Source organism: Xiphophorus maculatus, chromosome 8, assembly GCF_002775205.1.
Source record: "Xiphophorus maculatus strain JP 163 A chromosome 8, X_maculatus-5.0-male, whole genome shotgun sequence".
Classification (NCBI taxonomy): domain Eukaryota; kingdom Metazoa; phylum Chordata; class Actinopteri; order Cyprinodontiformes; family Poeciliidae; genus Xiphophorus; species Xiphophorus maculatus.
The window spans coordinates 23,902,032-23,924,859 of record NC_036450.1 but is presented as its reverse complement, the minus strand read 5'-3'; the positions used below and the strand labels follow the sequence as shown (position 1 = coordinate 23,924,859).

The 22,828-nt window shown below is 43.8% G+C and overlaps 1 protein-coding gene across 3 annotated transcripts in view; it reads left to right on the top strand.

Annotated features, from left to right (window-relative positions):
• Nucleotides 1–22,828, top strand: part of adamts6 (ADAM metallopeptidase with thrombospondin type 1 motif 6) — a 76,427-nt gene that overhangs the window by 7,142 nt on the left and 46,457 nt on the right. For 2 of the 3 annotated variants that reach the window (XM_023338555.1, XM_023338553.1), the window contains exons 5-12: nt 3,520–3,694; nt 5,662–5,885; nt 6,007–6,090; nt 9,415–9,560; nt 12,108–12,151; nt 15,025–15,130; nt 17,623–17,769; nt 21,555–21,696. In XM_023338555.1, coding sequence (XP_023194323.1) covers nt 3,520–3,694; nt 5,662–5,885; nt 6,007–6,090; nt 9,415–9,560; nt 12,108–12,151; nt 15,025–15,130; nt 17,623–17,769; nt 21,555–21,696 — 1,068 coding nt within the window. The remainder of the gene's footprint in view (nt 1–3,519; nt 3,695–5,661; nt 5,886–6,006; nt 6,091–9,414; nt 9,561–12,107; nt 12,152–15,024; nt 15,131–17,622; nt 17,770–21,554; nt 21,697–22,828) is intronic. The other variant, XM_023338554.1, reaches the window with a different exon arrangement.

The following is a 22,828-nucleotide window of genomic DNA, read 5'->3' as shown; positions in this document are numbered from 1 at the left end:
CTAGTAAAACCTTTGCATCGAACGTGTTCCTACATGGGAGTGTTACCTGTTGAATTGCTTTTATTGTGGGTTTGCATAGCCAAGGCTGTGTTCGCTTTAAACCCAAACCGATGGGGCTTCTCATCGTTTATGCTCCACACAAGCTCTTGGAACAGGAAGAGGAATGTTTTTAAGTTTGTCTTGGGGTAATTGATTGTTTTTGGTTTGTGAAAGTAACAAAAGATTACCGATTCACGTGTAGGTAAAACACTCCTTCACTGGACAGAATAGGAATTTTATAAAGTACTCTGTGTTTCTGAAGACAGAGTATATCTATATATATATATATACATATAGATATACATATGAGAAACCAGAACTAAAGTGGCAAATAATGAGATGTTAATAATTCCAACTCGACAGATTACCTTTCCTCTGGCTGATATAGACGCTATCGCTGCCTGTTTTTGCGATTTATGTTCCAAAAAAGATGCCTATACATGGGATGATATGTACCTTGTATTATGGATGGCTGCACCTAGAACTCAGCATTTCCCTACCTGTAGGTGTGTTGGGCCTTTTCTAACTTCCTTTTGTACTTAGCTGTGCTGCAGCAATAATATTTATAATTGTTACTTTGTTTTTCAGTTATAAAATGTAGTAACACCAATGTTTTCTAGCAACCTGGCACCATTTAGAGTCCTCTCAGGCCCACAGCCCTTGTCCAATGAACTTTTATGTTTTGTCAACTTCAAAGTTCTACCTTTACAGCTTTATTGATACTTAAAACACCTTAATGTAATCCCTGAAATTATGGTTAATAAAATGTCTGCCAGAGGACAAAAATAATAAAATCAATGAAAGAACAATCCTATGACTTTTCAAGAAATATCAGCTTGTAAGGAAATCTTACCCACGGTGCTAGCATCTATTTTGTTAGCACTGCTGCTTTTAAGCTGCTGCTTTTCTGTATCTGCTAGCTAAGGTAAATGTTAGCACACACATCAACGAGAACAAGTAGAGATTCTACTTAAGCAAATTTCTTTCTTTTCCCTCTGTGAAGGTTTTATGACTACCAACAAATTTGTTAGCATTACCACAAACAAAGGCATACTCTGTTCTTCGATGGTACTGTTTGGTGAAGTTAAAAAGGTTCCACATGATGACTGCTGGCATAAAATTGTTTCTATGCCTCTTCAGAAAGTTTTTATAGTTTCAGGAGTTCACAGCAAGGCCCATTAAATGCAGACAGCAGTCATCGTTAGGACAACTTCTATCCTGGCGGCTATTGTTCGCTGATATTGAAGCGCCATCTTTGGCTTTACAGACATTGAAAACCACTGAAGATATAAAAGCCGGTGTTTTTTGGGATCTTTGAAGCGATGGCTCTTTGTAGTTTTTAAACGGCTATTTTTCTAAATTACTTTAGCGGTTAGTTGTGCTGCAGTGTTAATGGCCTGTACGTAATTAGAAACAAGTAGAGAATTGGTTTCAGCTGTTTGTTTATTCCTCTCCTTTTCTAAAGCAGTGCTACTATGGCTGCCATGAGTTTTGCACCTGTGCCTTTGAAGAATGGTCTTTGCTGCTAGCCTGCTACTGTTAAGTTATGCTAACCTTTAGCCGTGAAAACAAAGGGTAGCAGGAAGAGACTACTATGACATGCTATTGGTGAACAGGGGATCTAAGAAAAAAGAAGCTGGCACTCCTGCTTTGTAGCTGAATGCAAGTAAGAAGTTCCATCAAAATATTAACTATGATTTTTCACATTCTATTTAATATAAGAAAATCTAACATACATGTTTGTTTTTAAATTTTTAATGCGATATACCAACACAAAGTAGTGGCTGGTGGTGAACTGGAAAGAAAAGGCGGCATCGGTGTTGAAAATTCTCAATGCATAAAACCTGAAAAGTGTGGCATGCATTTGTATTCATCCCTCTTTACATTGATACCCCTTAATAGCATCTAGGATCATTAGCTGTGTCTCCACTGGTCATGTAATCACACAGTTTGACATGTTGAAAATGAATTTGCTTAATGGAAGGACAGCAATTTAAAAAAAAGACTTTGTTTAAATAAGTTTTCCTGCTAGGAGGAGGTGGTTTTTCGGCTGCATCAAAATTGATTTGATTAAAAAAACTGCAATAGAAACACTTTTTTTTTTTTTTTTTTAGCATCACACGTGTTGCATGATCAACAACCGGATGTTGCAACTGGTGGAAAAGATGAAGAAGACGACAACAGGAAGTAGTTAGAGGATAATGGCACAGCATTTTTTAAATGACATGTCGTGTGATCAAACCTGTTCATGTCTGATTTTAATACAGCTTCTTAGTGGAAACGCCGCCATTGTTAAATACTTTTTCCACATTAGCGGGATATTGACAAAATTGTGCGCTCATTTGTAATGGAAACGCAGCTATTGACTGGTTTCAGAAATCACCTGATTGGTAACTAGAGCCCTATAGCTGTGAGCTGTTTTTAAATAGAGCTGCTCTGAATTGGCCAGACCACTATGAAGTACATGTGGCCTACACAAACGTGACTAATATGGAAAAGTAGCATTAAAAATAGTGGTGAAAGAAAATCCTAACAAGTGAGGCCAAAATACAACTTTTTTCATTTATTTATTTATTTTTTTACTTTAGTGCAAAACAGTGTGTGGAGGAAAACTAACACTGCGCATCACCCTAAGCACACTATCCCCAACCGGGAAGTGGCTCCATCATGCTGTGGGGATTCATTTCTTATTCATTGACAGGGAAGCTGGTCAGAATCTCATGAATTCTGACCAGCAGGTGATTACACTGTAGTCCTGGAAGAAGCTAATTTCTTACACATTACAGTACTTTACTACTTTGTTAGTCTAGCAACTAAAATCCCAGTAAAACACATTAAAACTTGTTGCTGTCATGTGAAAAAAATGACGCACCGAGGTCCCAAATGTGATTGAAAAGTAGTAAACTCTCTATGCGCTTCTGTAGTTAGCTCTTCATTTCTTTAAACAGAATGAAAACTGAAGGTATTTTGTGCACTGACTGGTATTATTAAACAAAGTACTCCACTCCCATTTTCCTACAATCTATAGTTTGTTGGGGCCGTTGGATCGCAGAGAAAACATCTCCTCTGTGCGACGACTCCAAGCCAATTAGTGGATATATGCCAGATGAGCATTTTCCATTTAGGTACACTTTGAAAGTGCACTCAAATTGCCTAGCAACTGTACGAATACAGTGCTTCCTAAGACAAAGAATCATTTGTATAAGGTGGGCACTTAAACAGAACAGGAAGCTGTTTGCCAGGACTGACATATTATGCCAGATTTCTGAAGATATCTTCATTTCATAACTTCAGATATGTGCGTTTTATCTTTGCGCATTTTCCTGAATACAAATTAATTCAAAATTAGCTTGTTTGTATGATGTCGCCTCTGAGACTAATCCGGTTTTTATTCAGTGTATGCATTTATCATGATTTGATTTGATTTTTTTCCTGTAGTTTTTGACCTGTTTCTTACTGTGATTTTCTTCACCCCACCAGCACGGCGTCATAACAACAGAGGAAGAACAGTATTTAATAGAGCCTTTAAAGAACACGTCCTCCGCCACCTCCAGTGAACAGAACCTGGACGGAGCTCAGCAACATGTTATTTATAAAACGTCTGCCATCCCCTCGCCGCAAGAGCAAAGCCAGGAGTTCAGCTGTGGCATTTCAGGTTGGTGAACCTCCATCTGGGTTGGATTCTGTGTGGGTGGAGCTGACGTAAAGGAAGAGCTAAACATAGCAGGTCAGAGGAAATGCTGGTTTGGTACCAGGCCCGGGTTCTGGTAGACATAACTGGACCTCTTGTATGCCAAAACGAGCTGCTGCGGCAAACACCTTTCAACCTGTAGGAGTAAGCGTTGCTTTGACTCTCACAAAAGCCCCTTCAGGGGGATGCAGTGCCGTACAAAAGGATTCAGCTCTTTCACATTTTGTCGCATAGCGACCACAAACTGTGGCGTATCTCATTGGGATGTTCTGTGACGGACCAACATGAAGTAGAGTGCAGTCGTGAAGAGAGAGACCACAGTTTTCAAATCGTATTACAAGTGAAAATTGTAGGAGTTCATCGCCCTGAGTTAAAACTGTCTTTGTAGTTTCAGATGGAAATATTTTGGAGTATTTCATTGTCAGCTTTGCTTTTCTAAATACTGATGTTTTATCCTGTGTTCTCTCCAAAATTCTCAATCAGGTTGGATGGTGAGGGTTTGGTGTTCATCAATGTCATTTTCAGTTGAATTCACATGTGGACTTTCAATGGATCAAATTAATACCCCATAATCTATTTAATCATAGCTCCGGCTCTATGCTTTGGGTCGTTGTCATGCAGGAATGTGAACCTTCGCCTCAGTCTTGTGTCTTTTAGCCCTAAAACGGGGTATTTAGCTTCATTAATCCCTCTGTCAACTCGGAAAAGCGTCCACACTGAATGATGTTGCCACCACCAAGTTTCACAATGATGGTGTGATGCGCAGTGTTAGCTTTTCCCCACATGGATCTATTTGCATATAGGTGAGAACAATCGGTTTTGGGTGTCACTGCCTTCTTCCACATGTTTGCTGTGTTCAAATTGGACTTTGTGTGGCTTTCCTTCAACAGAGCCTTTCATACAAGCTAAATATGCAGAGTCCCCAGAGGATTTTCCCCAGCTTTGAACTTCTCCATAGCATTTTTGTTGCAATTCCGCTGCTTGTTTACACGTCACCAGTGATTGGAGTGCTTTTTGACACCGTGTAACACGTAAACTTTTCAGTAACACCCGCCGCAAAAATGTGAAGTACTCTGTGTGAAGTACGGCATAGTGTACAGCCGTACCAATAAGGGACGAGGCCTTATTGTTTTCAATATGAAGTGGAAGATAAGGGTCCAAAGTGTATGCACGTTTTGACGATGTTCTAAAAACACAGCAACATCTAGTTTCCTGGCATGACAACTACACTACATTCAGGGTGTCATGGCGGCCTCGTCTTCCCCAATCAACATCCGAAAATAATGGCAGTTTCCAGACAGTGGTCTCATATAAACACACCCTTAGGTTACGTTACGTTCTGGTTATAAATACATGCTAGTTTTCATATTTTTAAGTGTAAAATAGTTGAAAAGCCTTGTATAGTTTCCTTTCACTTTACAATGATGTGATACCTTGTGTAGGTCTATCACATAAAACATGAATACATCAAAGATTGTGACGGAAAAAAACATGAAGAAGCACAAGGAGTATGAAAACATTTACAAGGTGCTTCCAGTAGTAATTGCGTCTGACATTTTAGAAGCAATAACCATTAATAATAGGATAATTGTTTTTAAAGACGAAAAAAAATATATATATCTACGCAGATGTACTGCAAATTGGAAAAAAGACCCAGGTGGATACTTTGGTATTTAGTCCAAGAGCTTTATAAGAAGCAGGAAAGACTTGTCATTGGCTGGAAGCTAGCATGCGCTAACACGTACCACGTTAAGGCTCCTCCCGCAGCATCTGGGTCATAAATCAAATGCTGCAAAGGTTCAAAGGGGAACATTCCCGTGATCTACCTCTATCACACACAAACCAGTCCTCTCTGATAACAAGGTGCTGTCATTCTGATTGCCCCGTCGCCGCGTCGTAATTCTCTCTCTTTGCCTCACTGTCGTTCACAGACCTCACTAAAAGTAACGCACCTTGCCAGTTTAGCACACCCTCCCTTATCCACCTGTCCCCCGTCCCTCAAAATGCCAGCCAGCAGCCGGCCGGTGCTCACAGGCGCCGGAGGTCCATCAGCTCAGAGCGCTTCGTGGAGACGCTCGTGGTCGCCGACAAGATGATGGTTGGCTACCATGGACGCAAAGACATAGAGCACTACATCCTGTCTGTGATGAATATTGTAAGTTTGGTCCTACTCTTTGCTCTAACGGGTTGCAGATGTCCGCGGTTAGCGGTGGATTTATGGACTCACGGGGCTAAGACATCTGACTTTGTGTCTTTCCTTCTTTCCTGGAGGTCAGGTTGCCAAACTGTACCGTGATTCCAGCCTGGGAAATGTTGTGAACATTATTGTGACCCGTCTAATTGTTCTCACGGAGGACCAGGTATGTCCGAGTCTCTTTCCCTAAGCCTGAATCGTTCACCTTTTCAAGTGCGAGCTCTCTTGTCTGCAGTGAGTGTAAAGACGGATGCTCTTGGCATCAGTGAGCTGCCGTATTTTTATTTGACTGCCGTGGCTAAAGGGGCAGAGGGAAGATGGACTACTCACCATATGGACAGTGCTTTACAGGAAAGCCGCGCTCCAGCATCTCTCCTCAGGGAGCTTTGATAAAAGGTTTTAGATGCACAGAACACACAGTATGGTTGATGGAGAAAACATCTGCTTTTTCAAAGATACCTACAGTTGAAACCACATATTTACATACGCTGAATAAAAGGTATTCAGAGGACAAAATAGAAGCTCGATCTGAACTCGAGTGGCATTCTGTTGTTGGACTTCTGTGTTCGTCACAGATTGGCCATAACAAACACCATGTTCAAGCATAAGGGTGTCCATATCTGCACTTGGCACCGGGACACCCTAGGCCGCAGTTCGGCGATCGACTTTGTTGTCGTTTCATCGGATCTGCGGCCATATGTCTTGGACACTCGGGTGAAGAGAGGTGCAGAGCTGTCCACTAACCACTACCTGGTGGTGAGCTCCGGTGGTGGGGGAGGATGCCGGTCAGACCGGGCAGGCCCAAACGTGTTGTGAAGGTCTGCTAGGAACGTCTGGCGGAATCACCTGTGAGACGGAGCTTTAACTCTCATCTCCGGCACAACTTCGAACATGTTCCAGGGGAGGTGGGGGACACGGAGTCTGAGTGGACCATGTTCCGTGCCTCCATATCGTAGCTGTGGCCGCAAGTTTGTCCGTGCCTGTCGTGGACGCAACCCTTGAACCCGTAGGTGGACACCTTCGATGAGGGATGCTGTCAGGCTGAAGAAGGAGTCCTATCGGGCCTTTTTGGCCTGTGGTACTCCGGAAACAGCTGATGGGTACCGGCAGGTGAAGCGTCATGCGGCTCAGGTGTTTGCTGAGGCAAAAACTCAGGCGTGGGAGGAGTTTGGAGAGGCCATGGAGAACGACTTCCGTACGGCTTCGAGGTGATTCTGGTCCACCATCCGGCGTCTCAGGTGGGGAAAGCAGTACAGCACCAACACTGTTTATAGTGGGGATGGTGTGCTGCTGACCTCGACTCGGGATGTTGTTGGCCGGTGGGCAGAATACTTCGAAGACCTCCTCAATCCCACCAACATGCCTTCCATTGAGGAAGCGGAGCCTGGGGACTCTGGGTTGGGCTCTCCAATCTCTGGGGACGAGGTCGCCGAGGTGGTTAAAAAGCTCCTCGGTGGCAAGGCCCCGGGGGTGGATGAGATCCACCCGGAGTTCCTTAAGGCTCTGGATGTTGTAGGGTTGTGTTGGCTGACGCGGCTCTGCAATATTGCATGGACATCGTGGGCAGTTCCCCTGGATTGGCAGACTGGGGTGGTGGTCCCCCTGTTCAAAAAGGGGGACTAGAGGGTGTGCTCCAATTACAGGGGGGTCACACTCTTAAGCCTCCCTGGCAAGTCTATTCAGAGGTTCTGGAGAGGAGGGTCCGTCGGATAGTTGAACCTCGGATTCAGGAAGAGCAGTGTGGCTTTCGTCCTGGTGGTGGAACACTGGACCAGCTCTACACCCTCGGCAGGGTCCTGGAGGGTGCATGGGAGTTCGCCCAACCGGTCTACATGTGTTTTGTAGACTTGGAGAAGGCGTTCGACCGTGTCCCTCGGGGAGCCCTGTGGGGGGTTCTCCGGGAGTATGGGGAAACCGGGCCCTTTGATATGGGCTGTCAGGTCCCTGTATGACCGGTGTCAGAGTCTGGTCCGCATTGCCGGCAGTAAGTCGGGCTCGTTTCTGGTGAGAGTTGGACTCCGCCAGGGCTGCCCTTTGTCACAGATTCTGTTCATTACTTTCATGGACAGAATTTCTAGGTGCAGCCAAGGTGTTGAGGGGATCCGTTTTGGTGGCCTTAGGATCGCATCTCTGCTTTTTGCGGATGATGTGGTTCTACTGGCTTCATCAGGTCGTGATCTGCAGCTCTCGCTGGAACTGTTCACAGCCGAGTGTGAAGCGGCCGGGATGAGGATCAATGCCTCCAAGTCCGAGGAGTGCCTTCTCCGGGTTGGGGGCGGTGTCCTGCCCCAAGTGGAGGAGTTCAAGTATCTCGGGATCTTGTTCACGAAAGAGGGAAGAAGGGAGCGGGAGATCGACAGGTGGATTGACGCAGCGTCTGCCGTCAAGCAGGCGCTGTACCGGTCTGTTGTGGTGAAGAGAGAACTGAGTCAAAAAGCGAAGCTCTCGATTTACCGGTTGATCTATGTTCCCACCCTCATCTATGGTCATGAGCTTTGGGTCATGACCGAAAAAACGAGATCACGGATACAAGCGGCCGAAATGGGTTTTCTCCGTAGGGTGGCTGGGCTCTCCCTTAGAGATAGGGTGAGAAGCTCAGTCATCCGGGATGGACTCAGAGTAGAGCCGCTGCTCCTTCACATTGAGAGGAGCCAGTTGAGGTGGCTCGGGCATCTGGTCAGGATGCCTCCTGGACGCCTCCCTGGTGAGGTGCTCCCGGCACGTTCCGCCCGGAGGAGGCCCCGGGGAAGACCCAGGACACGCTGGAGGGACTATGTCTCTCGGCTGGCCTGGGAACGCCTCGGGATTCCCCCAGAGGAGCTGGAAGAAGTGGCCGGGGAGAGGGAAGTCTGGGCCTCCCTTCTGAAGTTGTTACCCCCAAGACCCGACCCCGGATAAGCAGAAGAAGATGGATGGATGGATGAATAAAACGACACAAACTTTTTTTCCCCGCCGTCTGAAGTTAAATCAGACCAAACTTTTCCTGTTTTAGCTTAGCAAGAATTACCAAAATTATTTTTATTTTGCTAAATGTCAGAAAACTTTTTTATTTTAGAAAAAAAATTGTAACTTTCCTTGAATTCAAATGTTTTTACATTTGACCAGTTTAATCAGGGTAAACCATTAAACTGCATGACTTGTGACAAACAGTTTGGTCTGAAAAGTTTGGTCTGATTTAAGTTCAGACGGCAAGAGAAAAACACTATAGTTTATATACTCTGCCCACATGAAAACTAAATATTATCTTTATATATATTTATATAAATAAAAATCTTATGATTTTTCATTCAAAATGAGATGTAATAAAAACGGCAAACCCCAAAAAGATACCAAGCTTTTAAACAGAATCTAATAATTACATCCAACATGTAACAAATAGGCCACAACAGACGACAGGATGTGTTGATATGAACAGGTTTGTACTGTATGCATCACTTGGCTGCATACAGCTGTTTCATGCTGCACTGTGTTGCACGTGTGTCTCTCCCAGCCAAACCTGGAAATTAATCATCATGCTGACAAGTCTCTGGACAGTTTCTGTAAGTGGCAAAGGTCCATCCTGTCTCATCACAGCAGCGGGAACAGCATTCCCGAGAACGGAATGGCTCATCACGACAACGCCGTCCTAATCACCCGGTAAGAGTTGGCCCGCAGCTGCCGCCGCCGCCGCCGCCACAGGCTTAGCTTACTGCCAGCACAGGGATCCAGCGCTCGATTCAGTGTAACTGTCTCATTTTAGAGCAAATAGCTTGCAGGTTACTCAGCAGCCGCCAGCGCTGCGCTACCGGTTCGGTCCGGTTCACATCCGTACAGTATGCATACCTGCCTGTGAGGGAATAAAGAACTCGGTCCTGGAAATAAATTGTGCTTTTACAGACGTACTGTACCTGTCACCCTGCAATTTATGTCAAGGCTGTTAGCATAAAGCAGCAAGAATCCTGACGTTAGCTGGAAAAAGGCTTCAATGTACCCAGACGTGTTTTGGCCGGGTTACGTAGCAACTGGAAACTGTATTCTCCTTCTGGTTTGGTCTGGAGAGGAAGGCTTTGATTGACAGGAGCTTTTGGTTTCTGTACAAAAAATAGCTTTTCCATCATTAGTGGACACTTTTATGTTGTCTGTCACTTGATGTTCTTTTTGCTTTTTATCATTTCTAGCTGAATGTGGTGAGCACAAGAGGCTACATTTACCAGACAGAAGGCAGTAACTAGTGTTGCAGAATTAAATGTTTAAATATGTCAACTTCTGAGTGGCAGAAGGCCAAATTAGGCATAGAGAAGAGTCAGATTTCTTTTAATTAGGGCTGTCACCATTATTAATGTGTCAAAATGAAAAAAACGCACAATTTCGCGATTGCAGTGTTTCCAATAAATAAGAAACCCAGTCAAAAACACAAGTGAATAAGTTTAATATTACAATAAATCTTTAAAAATATGTCGCATCATGATCCTCCATCTACTTCCCGTTGTCTTCTTCTTCATAATTTGCAGAAGTAGAAACACTCGGTAATTGACCATGTGACTTGTGATGGGAAAAAAGCGTTTCCTAGCGCCAAAACGTTTTGTTTTTTGTAAATCAAAAATGAGAGCTTTGTTGAAATGGCTGTGTTTCCGTTAAGAAAATGTATTTTAAAAATGTCAGATTATGTACGCAATTATATGGCCAACGGAAACGCAACTAATGTTAACACGCTAACACATGCAATTAATCTAAAAAGTTAAATTTTTGTTACATAAACCAGATTAATCCCTTTGCCTATCTTGAACTAAAAGCCTCTGTCCTGTGAAGGGTTATCTAGTTTAAAGTAGCGCGTGCCGTACACGGTCTTGTACTGCGTTCAACAAAGCAGAGTCAAAAATGGAAGTGAAAAGAAGAGTCAGGAGAGTCAGACTGATAGGCTCAGCGGCAAATTTTGCTTTAAGAAACACCACGTCTAGAGCGGGTGCTACACATGCAGAGGTTATAGACTGTGACTTTGAGTTCAAGTCCCTGCTTTGGTTTCTTTGCTGCATACTTTCCTCCCCTTTACTGTTTCCCTCTTTCTGTCACATTAATGTTGAATAAAGTCCACTAGTGCCACAAAAAGTAAAAAAAATCCCCCCAAAAAACCACGTCCAGACAACCAAAAAAAACCCCCACTGTGACGGATGTTTGAATAAAATCAAGGCAGTATGTAGCCTACTTATTGTAACGGTGAATTATCCTTCCATCGAAGCCCAACCAGTTTATAATAAACATTTCTAAATTACGTTTGAAACAAAATTACTTCTTTTAAACCTTACTAAATGTGAAACTTGGAAAACTGAGATGTTTGGTATGAGACAGTAAAACATTTTCTGAAAATGTGCATTTTGACATTTCAAGCTTACAAAGTTAAGCGCAGTGAAATGCACAGAGAAAGACAAAAGAGAAGTTCTGCAACAGCTAAAATCTGACGCTACTCCATTTTTACCTAGGTTTAGTGAAGAAGGAGGTGGCGCTCGGTGTCTTCTTTAGAGGTTTTCATGTCATTTCCTTGAGTGGTTTCCTTGAGCAGCGCCACCACAGGTGTGGAGGGGAACAGTTTGCTCAAAGGGTTTGGTTCATTTGACACAGTGCAGTGTTGAAAAGGGAAATATGACCTGTCAGGCTCAGAATACAGCAAAGATTGAGGGAATCGATCAAAACAAATGAATGTTGTGAAGGTGACTGTGACTCAAAAGGGACGAAGGTCGCAGAAAAGGACAACAAGGCAGAAATTCAGTTAGTGGCGCTCTTGAATTTAATAGATTAAAAGCTTCTGCAATGACCGGATCCTTCATTTGAATTGTATGATGTGTTTGTGGAGCGTGTCAGAGTCTTCTTCTGCTCTATTGGATTACGTCCGTCTGGCGTTATCGCCGACCAAAGCCTTTCTGTTTATTCTGCTTTGCGTTGCAGCGCTGTAGCTAAGGCTGCAGAAAGCTCTGGCAGCGGACGGAGGAGGGAACCAGGTGTTTTTCTAGAAGCAAACCTGTCATGACTTCACCATTGTTATACTAAAGGCTGAGATTATATCTGGCCAGACTGTGATTAAACAGAGAAAGAATGGAATGGCCAGGAGCCAGCGGAGGAAAAGCTGCGTAGACGTGAAAAGAAAATGGTTAATTTAACGTTAATATTTGTGTTTCTGTCTTCTTTATTTTTTCCTGAACCTGTTTTTAGATATGACATCTGCACCTACAAGAACAAACCCTGTGGGACTTTAGGTGAGTTGTTTAACTTCACTCGTGATGACTAGTTGTGTTGGTTTTCTCGTTTGGCCTTCAGCGTGTCCTCAGACAAACTTTATTTAGCAACTTTGTGTGTCTCCTTCAGAAGAACTCCAGACGGTTCCTGTGAGACATAATGAGAAGGATGTTTTAATTTGTGTTCATATAGCTCCTCTGTTGCCCCCCTACCCCTACCCCCATGCTTGTTGGCTGAGGCTGGGAGCCCAGAACCTGGACGAGTTGTGGTCAACTCCTCTTAGGTTCCTCCAGTTCATAAAACTCCTCTGTGTCTGTCCTTCAACTCTAACCTCCATTTGTTTAAAGTGTTTACACATCCGCTGGCAGCTTTTGAAAAGAGAGGGTGAGAGTGTTGGGGAGAGGAATGATAGGGGTGTTGGAGTGAGGTAGAAAGAGGAGATGGACTGCAAGTAGAGGAGGTGGAGTTGAAAGCGAAATGGAAGGGGAAAGAGACAATTACAGGGAATGTTAGGGAATGATGGGGTGATAACTAGGTTTTGCTGATACTGGGGGGTGAGTAGGGTGGGAAAGGACATCAACCAGTGGCAAACTGCCCTTTCAACTCCACCTCAAACCTCCTCCCTGTCCATCTTTTCCCATCTTATCTGGGCGAAGACCCCGCAGGCTCCACAGTATATCTCAGAGGTAATATCGTGACCTCAGGGATGCTTTGACAGATTGACTGCATTCGTCACATTCCCCCCGGTTGCCTTAATTGCCCCGGCATCTGCTCGGCTTCCTCGCCGTCCCCCTCTCCACTCCGTTGCCCTCCCCTCTCCCCTGCTTTCCCTCTCTTCGTCGGGGATCACGCTCGGAGGTCAGATCAACAGACCTTTAGGGTCGCCGAGTAATCACGGGGCTGGAAGATAATGCGCAGTACGCCCTGGTGTTAAGAAAACAGCCTTCAGTGCGGTGTGTGTGTTTGCACTCAACACACTCTCATCCCCTCCCCATCCTCCCAAGCCCAACACACACAAACATTCTCAGGCTAATCGTAGAGTAGCCACCCTCCTTCCTTTCCCCTCCCTCACCTCCTTCTTTCTTCACCTTCAGGCTCCCTCTTTCCCCCCCGCTGTAATGGTTTCAGTAGCCTCCTGATTTGCGAGTCTATTCTTGTTTTAGCCTCTTAGCGAAGAGGATACTAAAGCCAAGCCACCTTAAGTCGGGAGTTCTGTTAGGCTCTGAACGAAAATGTGGAACAGTGTTTACCACCAGTCCAGGAGCTGGAAAGGCAAGCAGTGCTGTCCTTGTTGTGAATACGGTGACAGATCAGGCTAACTTTGGCATGAAGCGCATCCTCCATTCGTCCATCACATGACGACAGATGATCTTGTTGTATTTCAGTTGGATTTGATGTGACAGGACAACAGAAAGTAGCATATTATTGTGAAGTAGAGGAAAGCGATACATAGCTTTGGGGTATGTATCGCTACATACATAGTGATACATACCCTATGTATTTGGACACAAAAAGATCCCTTTTGTCCATTCGTTCTTGCAAAATAGGGAAAGCCACTGCTTCCCCACACCAAAAAAGCATTCAGGTGAGGTGCTGATCAGGGAGCTACCAGTTTGTCTCCCTTTGGAGGTTTTTCTGGCGTGTCTCTGGGGAATACCCAGCACTCGATTACAATGATGTTTAGGGTTGCAGGGTTTCCCCAAGAGTGTTATAACCTGTGTCAGTCCACCAGGCTTTATCTGCTTCCCCACCCCACCAGGAACTTAAATAGGGTTTTCTAAACAGAGATAACACTGATAGTAAATACAGATTAAGCTAGGTTTATAGTTTATAGTTGGCAAATTGAACTGGGCATGTGAGAGGTCGCCCACCAATTGCGGCCTACCTGCCTCTGCCCGTTGGTCTCGCACGCTATTATTTCCAAATTACGATACCTGCTTGTGCACCTCCGAATTTTTGTAACTTTTAAGATTTTTTAACACAAAAACATGGTGGGCCGCTTGTGGATCGCCCTTGCGCCCCTACACCGGGTTTAACAGGTTTTCTGGGGGAAACCCTGAATGGTTGGAGCACAGTTCAGGAGATATGAATACTTTTCAAGGCTCAGTAAGTGAAACTCCACGGGAGTCGAGAACAAAAAGTGCGCCTGGATGTTACTGGCCCTTGTTCAGTTAAATAATTTCTTCTCTTGTATCCTGAATCGTAACAATGTTGCTGCTAACTCGTGAGCTTGTAAGTTTTTTTTGCAATCAAGTAAGATTCAACTTGATTAGATTAGGCCAGATGGTCTTGAGCAGCACTACTTTGTAAAAAAAACCCCAACAACTTACCTTTAAAAAAAAGTGTGGGAATGGTTTTAGCCAAAATAAGCCATTACACAATAGCTCAACACACACTCAAACAGACTCACACACCTGCTTCGTGCTGTTATATGATCCCCTCTCAGGCCGGTAGATGTAATCTGTGAAGAATTGCCAGCGGTCCCCTTATCTGACCTGTCAGGCTTTAGGGGAGAAAAAAAAGAACCTGTGACACCTGGATTGTAGAGCGGTTTTGGCTTTAACCTCGCTCCCCCAACCCTTTTCTACCTCTCTATGAGGAAAACAGAGACCGTCTGACAGGTTTCTGCTGAGGCACGGCGCTAGCAATCCCTGCCTTTGTAGCCAATACCCCATGCCGCAAGCCTATAGGTATAAATCCATAACCCTGTCCAGACATTTCCTGAGTCTTTTTTTTTTACAGTCAACCATGCGGGTGATTTCAAACTAAAATCTCCATCCTGAATCTCCATTTGCGCTTGTTGAGGAGTCACCCGTTTTATGACCATGTCTCCTAAGAATGCACTGCCTTGACCCTGTGTTTGTGTGTCTGTCTGGCGTGTGTGGATCTGCAGGCTTGGCCTCTGTGGCTGGAATGTGTGAGCCGGAGAGAAGCTGCAGCATCAATGAAGACATCGGCCTTGGCTCGGCTTTCACCATCGCACACGAGATAGGCCACAAGTGAGTTCTGAAGGCTTTTTACAGTGAGATAGTAATGTGAAATATTATGTTTGACGTTACTCCCCGATGCAAAATGCAGACGAATCAGGCGAAACGAAACGGTCGAGTTTATAAGTGACTTGTTGGGATTCAAGAGTTTTAATGTCAGGTCTTTTTCGTGTTTCAATGTCGTGATAGTCGTAGAAATTCAGCATGTTTGATCTTTGATTCAGGATCCGGGGTTTGGATCGTTTGACACAGTGCAGTGTGTAAGAGATCCACAGCAGCTGAAAATGTAACAAATGTTGCAATTTTAGTCTCCAGTTGAACCCAGTTTACCTCTCCACCAGGTGTGAATACAACCTTAAACAGACTTTCATAGAAACATAGATCCTGTTGTATGTTTTCTGTCTTTGTGAGCACTGCGTCGACTTCCTTTCTGTTTTTACATAAACGGTCACCGTCTTTTTTTACAGTACTTTATTATTAACTCATTAAGGTGGGCAAGATTATCTGATTGTTATACCTTTGTACTAGATTCTAAACCTTGTTCTCTGAATAGTATTTGATAAGTTTCAGTTCCAAATGTTGCATAAGTCAATAATGCAGCAATAACTCTCAGTTATATGACTTTATCCGTCTGTCAGATTGTTATTCAGAAGGTTTGACTCATTCTTCTTTGCGACATTGCCCTCTGTTCTTGTGCTTTAACCCAAATTGTCTGTTCTTCACTTCACCCCTCTACCGATTAGCTGGTTTAGATAAAGTATCTCTGAATATGTTGTTGTGCATTGCAGCCAAACATCTCTGCTGACTGCAGCCTGCGCAGAAACTTTCTCAGTATTTCCATTAAATAGGAGACCCAAATAAAATCACACGTGAATCCGTTTGTACATGTGATGAGTCATTAAGTCCAGAAATCCGGGACTGTCCCTTTAGATGATTTTGTTGCCGGGTCTCGCACGGGAACTCGTGAACAGCTGTCGTTCTTCAGGTTGCAGTGAACACCAGCAGGTTGGAGTTTGATGGATTGCTCTGTTTTGGGCTTCCCCTGATTTCTCATCTTGCCCAATTATCAGGTGCAAATTTGATTTTCTCCGGTACTTTGGTTTGCAGTCCATGCCGACGTCTCTCCCACTGCCAGACTTAAGAAATATTAGCATTCTGTAGTATTTATATTTGCCGATTCTTCTTCGGCGTTATGAAGCTGTAAACAACCGTCCTCCACGGACCGAATGAGGCGGCTTTTAAAGGTCGCTCAATATTTGGAAACAGATTCAAGACGGACTTGAACGTCTTTGTTCACTTCCTCCACTGCTGTAGACTAAAACTTTGCGAAACAGCGCAGAAAATCAACGTCACCATTTATGACTTCCTTTCTGAGAAAGCCCCAACTGAGCTGTGAAGCGAGAGTTGAATCGAGTGGAATCGCGCAGGAAGGCAATGGCCGGGTTACAAAAAACGCTACTCAACATGACTGGCATGCTCACTTGTGGTAAACTCCAGAAAGGACCTGTGGAGCTTTGTGTTGCGCGTTGTGTGCCGGAGTCAGGTTTCCAGGCCGTGTCGGTCAGGTGAAGCTCGCCTCGGGTCATCCCTAAACACCTTTGATCCCTTTCACAACTCCGACTCCTCGCTCCTGAACAAACGTTACCTCCTGCTGCTGCTGACGTGTCTCCCGCCTACATATCTCTGCTGCTCTCCACCTGGATATAAAGCAAAAAGGAAGAAATAATAACAATAATAATGATGATGTATTAGTCTACGTATCCATGTAGACTAATGAGAGAGGTCAGCAAGATGGCAATTTCCTTTATTATGTCTCGTGTCTGCCTCTGTTGCAGGGCGGTTGTAAAAATAGTCTCGGCTTCTGGAGGATGTATAAAAAAATTATTTTTTTTTAAAAAGCACGCGCCGCTTAGAGTGGGCTTCACCCGGCCTGATTTATTTCCAGAGTTGGGTAAAATGTCATAAACGCCAGGCTTAGAAAAACAGCTCGGGACTGCTTGATGCGATCGCGTTTGCTATATACATCAGACCTGATTTGTGCTCCTAAGAGTCTGATTTGACATCCTGCTCTATCGTTCAATTTTCTTTCCAGACAGATAAGGCTTTTTGTTATTTGATGATGATTTTTTTTCGACATAAATCCTTTGACGTCTGAACACAAACGGTTTAGGGGTTTCTCTGTTCTCGGATCCAAAGGATTCCTGCGTCCTGGCTGCAGCCGGCCGTCGCTCTCCCCGGCGACCTGCTCAGACCTGCAGCCGCTGATTGACAGGCAGGCATCCGAGCGGTGATTAGAACTTTTCTTTTTTTTTTTTTTGCTTGGGTTACCGCCCAGACAAGGTTTGACCCCTGACCCCTGCCACGACATCTGTTTCAGAGCTCCACTGAGGTGGATATGTCTTCCTCTTATCAGCACCCTGGAGCTTCTCTCTGTGTGTTTGCAGGAAGAGGCCCGTGGTCGCTCCCGGCTGCTCACATTCACCTTCCTGTTTTGTGTGTTTCAGCTTCGGAATGAACCACGACGGCATCGGCAACTCCTGCGGCACCAAGGGCCACGAGACGGCCAAGCTGATGGCCGCTCACATAACGGCCAACACCAACCCGTTCTCCTGGTCCTCCTGCAGCAAAGACTACATCACCAGCTTTCTCGAGTAAGTGGATGACGGTCGCTCCCCCCCGTGGGACTGTCTGAGTGGGCTGGCCCTCGCCTGCGTGTGTGTGCGTTTTGAGCCGAAGAGGAAAAAGGTGCATGGATGTTTTCCTGCTCGCTCCCAGATGTCTCGGTTTACAACCTGCTGCCTTCGGCTGCCCCTAGCGTTCCTCGCTCGGTCTCTCCCCGCCCCGCTCGCTCTCAACCAGACCTCCTTCTGGCCGACTGTGACGTCGAAACGCTTTTCAAGTTCCGCGGCAAGTTCCACTCACAGGGTTTCCCTCTGTAGGAACTGCACTTCCTGGCCACTTTCCTTTCATTTTTATTTCATTCACTCAGTAAATATTAATAGCTTAGGGCTGCATCAACTAACCGTTATTTTAGTCATCGATTATTAGGACGATTAATTGATTGATTGGATTTTAAAATTGGCACATTCTGCAGGTTTTTCATTTAACCACTCTAGCCCTTTTTTATGCAACATTAGAAATATAATTAAAGATGCAAATAAATAAATAATGATCCAGTCCCTTTTTAAATAGGAAAATAAGCATTTTATTGGCTAAAGCAGTGTTTCCCAACCCTGGTCCTCAAGGCACACTGCCCTGCATGTTTTAGGTATTTCCTTGCTTCAGTCCAGCTGATTTCATTTGATGACTAATTAACAGGTGGTTGTTGCAATCAGTTGCATGAGGCACATTAAAGCAGGGAAACCTCTAAAACATGTAGGACAGTGAGCCTTGAGGACCAGGGTTGAGAAACACTGGGTTAAAGTGTAATAATAGTAGTTTTTGTGAAAGCTTGATCATTTATAGCATAGATAGTTAAATCACAATAATGAAAATTAGAAATAACAATAAAATATACGTATATTTTTTAAAATATTTGAACCTCGTTAAGCTAAAACTGACACTTAAGGAGTGCTGTGTAAAACACCCTTACAGACAGAGAAGGTTTTTATTATCTGCAATGCAAAATCAAAAAGATTTGTACAGTTTTGGCGTAATTTCTGCTCTGAGTGTGTTTTTCTTTCATCAAATCACCTTTTTGTGAATCTGTATGCACAAGTTAACAATCAGTCAATTATTAAGTTACCGGTAGTTGACGGTTATTTCAATAATCGATTAATCAAAATGAATCAATTATTATTAAGGGCTTTCAGCCCTAGAATAGCTCATGTAACAACTAAAAGAAATCATGAATGAAAAGGAGCAGAAAGAAGTAAAACTATATCTGTCCCCTTTTCACATGAAAAGAATATTTGCTACTCAACTCTGAAGAGTATAATACATAAAAAAAAATACACAACAAAACATCCGCTTATTCAATGCCATATAGTTTTGTTATTATTTTTAAATTTCTTTTAAATGTAGAAAAAGATTGTCCCATAAACTGACACCTCTCACTGAAACGCATCTCTCCATCCTACGTTGTTCCGAATCAAAAATATTTGGCAAAAAGCTAACATTGGCTCATTTTCCCTCAGCAACAACTTCCACACTGAAGACCATTGTTGCTGAGACCACGTGTCGCCTTTACACAGCGCACATCGTCACTGCAAAAGTATTTTTCTGAAAGCGGATAACGGCTCAAAACGATAAAAACTTGTCGTTGGGGAGAATAATCGTCTGCTTGAACTCTACCATACCTGTTCCTTATAGGAGCTTGTTTTTAGGCTGTTTTGGGTTTTTACTGCCTTTTCTTTTGCAGCATTTCACACAAGAGTTGTGTGTGTAAACTCTAATTATTCTCAGTTTCGCTCTCTCAGTCGGAGCATTGGATGTCGCGCAGGCGTCTCTCTGCCAAGTAAACAACCCTGGCTGAGGTATTGGCCTAGATTCCCCGTCTTGCTTGAACAAGAGTTTTTTTGTTTTGTTTTGTTTTGTTTTGTTTTGTAGGGATGTTTTATGAATACCCTCACTCACACTTTAGGAGTCATATATTCTCCCAATTTTCCTAGCCGTTTGTTATAAATCCCCATGGTCAGGAAGTCTATTGAACTCAGTTTTGGTGTTTTTTTTCTGCATAGTTTTTGGTTGGAATAAATCATCCCGCTGGCCCCGGCGCTGCCAGCGTCCTCTCTGTAGTGACATGAACGAACACTGCGTGAGCTCATTGATCGCTGACTGTGCTGCTTATTGGAGGATATTTCTGCTTACTCTAATGAATTTGGCCGAGTACAACAGACGGGAAGCCTCGGCGACCCCGTCAGATAGTTGCGGCCATGTTGACGGCGTGATTATTTTCTCTCTCTCCACGGAGTCTGCCCAGAGCGCACAGAGAGTCTGGGTTTATCCGCTTCTCTCACTGATGACCGATTCCCTCGACGGACAAGATGCGGAGTTGTTCTCTGGTCTGTTGGTTCTCCTTTCTTGAAAAAAATGAAATGACATTTGGACTGGTTGCATGTTTTATTTCCTTCTTAGGTATAGAAGCAATAGGATGTATGTAAGCTTTTCCCAATGAGCAATAAATCCATTATTCGTATCATAAATTAAAATGAGCGCAGTGATTTTCATTTGGTTGTTAAAAAGATGCTTCCCTTTAATATTGTTGAATTTTGAGAAACGCTGCAAACATTTTGATACTACAAAGTAGACAGTTTTCACTTTTTCCAGTTTTCCCCATCTAAGCTGAACGATTATTGGTTTTTCAAATGCAATTTTGGATACTGAGGCTTCATAATCCATTTTTATTATTGTGGTTCTGATTGTTTTTTTGTTTTTTTTTAAATGTTTTCCAGTTCCATTGTTAAATGTTCTTAAATTTATGACATTTAATAGGTTATTATTACGCTTAAGTGGTCTCAAAAGAATAATATTATAGTTTATCACTATAATTTCTGGGACAGTTTATCCCAAAATTTTGCCGGACGACAAACTGTATTGAAAATGGTCACGATAAACGATAATATTGTTGTCTTGACACTATTTCAGTATGGTAATGGCTTAATAAAATAAAGTTCACTCTCTCAAAGATCAATAAGCATTAATTACTAACGAACATTTGGAGCGGGAAGACATTTTGAATATCTAAAAAAAAACAAAAAAACAAACAAAACAGGAAATAAAATGGAAGTCTCTGCGAATAAGATTACCCTGGAAACCAATGCTCCAGACTTTTTTTCTCCTGTATTTGGTAGAAGGAGGTAGAAAGATGAGAAAAACAACCAGTCCTGCAAAAGGAAATGATCACCCTTTTGATTCTCCTTTCATTCTCAGAGCCTTAGAAACCGTTTCGAACATCGCCACTGCTTTCTCGCCAAGCTGTCCGCTGTGCTCCTTGGTCTCCATGATGCCGTTTGTTCACGTAACGTCCTCCAAGAAACCTCTGAAGTCAGAAACGGAACAGGCGGGATGCATACGGAGATTTAAGTCCCACTCAGGTGTGAGCGCACAACTTTGAGCCCACTCCAGATCTTTCTCCCTCAGCCTGCGTTGCCATTTTATTGGCTCCTCCATGGATACGGTCCAAGCAGAGACATATACAGTATTGTATCAAAGAGCCGTGTAATCAGAGAGGGCCGGTCAGTTCCTTCCTGCTGCCTCCGGTGGAACGTTGCTGTTTGTGCGTCTCTTCCCTTTCATTATTAGGCGTCGGTGTGTAATATCGACATTAATGACATATTATTTTGGACCTCTGACAAGCGTCCCGCCGCGGTGGTTTGGTAGTTAAAGCGCATGAGTCAAGCGGCAGCAGACGAGGTGTGCTGGGTCCCGTGGACGGCTGCAGCGGAGGCTCCTTCGTGTTGGAAACAGTCCTAATGTAGGTTTGTCTTTTCGACAGCTCAGGTCGGGGAACGTGTCTGGACAACGAGCCTCCAAAACGAGATTTCCTGTATCCGACCGTGGCCCCGGGGCAGCTGTACGACGCCGACGAGCAGTGTCGCTTCCAGTACGGAACCTCCTCGCGTCAGTGCAAGTATGGGGTAAGAAGGCAGCATCTGGCACGTCGCAGTAATGCTTTAAGAATAAAACAAAAAAAAGAAAAAGAAAAATTGAAACATTTCCCTCGTCCTGACCCTCCAGAATATCACTTTTATGTTAAAACACCAATTATAGTTCTGGTTATTTTTGTAGAGCAAAGAATGTTGCCATAACATCTCAGTGCTGATTCTGCACAAGCATTTTATCCCTTATTCCGAGCTAAATTACTATTCATTAAGCCAGCATGAGCAGTAAGGGGTTGGTGTAAAAATAAGTTTATTCTTCTACCCACCCATTTGAGCATGTAAATATACTTCACTGCTGCTCTTCTTTTGCTTGCTTTTGTTTTAAATGTAATTATTTTTTGTATAAAACTTAGTTTTTTGTTTTTTTTTATTACACTACATCCAATAAAGTCAAACTCAGCTCAACTTGACAATAAAACATTTAACAGATCCAGGTTGGTTTTATTTCTGTTGTGGCATCAGCAGCTAAATTAAAACTGTTGGGAAACTGTTAGGCGTACGACAATCGATTACTTTAGATTTCAGTAAACTGTGAAAACAACACGTCAATGGATGTAATGAATGATGCTTGCTTGGTAAAGATTCCTTTAAAGAAGAAAGTAGAAGTCACTGGTGACTAACCCAGGAATGCTAGTTGCCAACATATCCGATGCTAACGCTTGTCTGGCCATGCTAATGGCCAGGAGAGGAAGCAGGAAGTAATCAGAGGAAGTGGGTGACCAGGCAAGGCATGCTGGCTGCTAGCCTAAGCACATGAGTAATCTCCTTCTCATTCGCCAGTTCACTCAGGTGGTTGCTTAGTTACCGCTACCAGCCTATTTTTTTTTTACCCATCCAGGGGGTCTTTTGTGGGCTCTAGTGTCCCTTATATGATAGTAGGCTGACAGGAAACGGGGAAGGACAGGGAGGAAGACATGCCCCCTGTCAAATGTCGTCGGGTCCGGGAGTCGAACCCGCGACGGCCGCGTCAAGGACTCAAGGCCTCCAAATACGGGTCGCGCTAACCACTATGCCACCACAGCACGCCCACCAGCCTATTTTTATCGGATCCGTATCTGGCTGATGAATATGTGATTGGATGTAGCCTCCTGCGACAACAAGGTAGCTA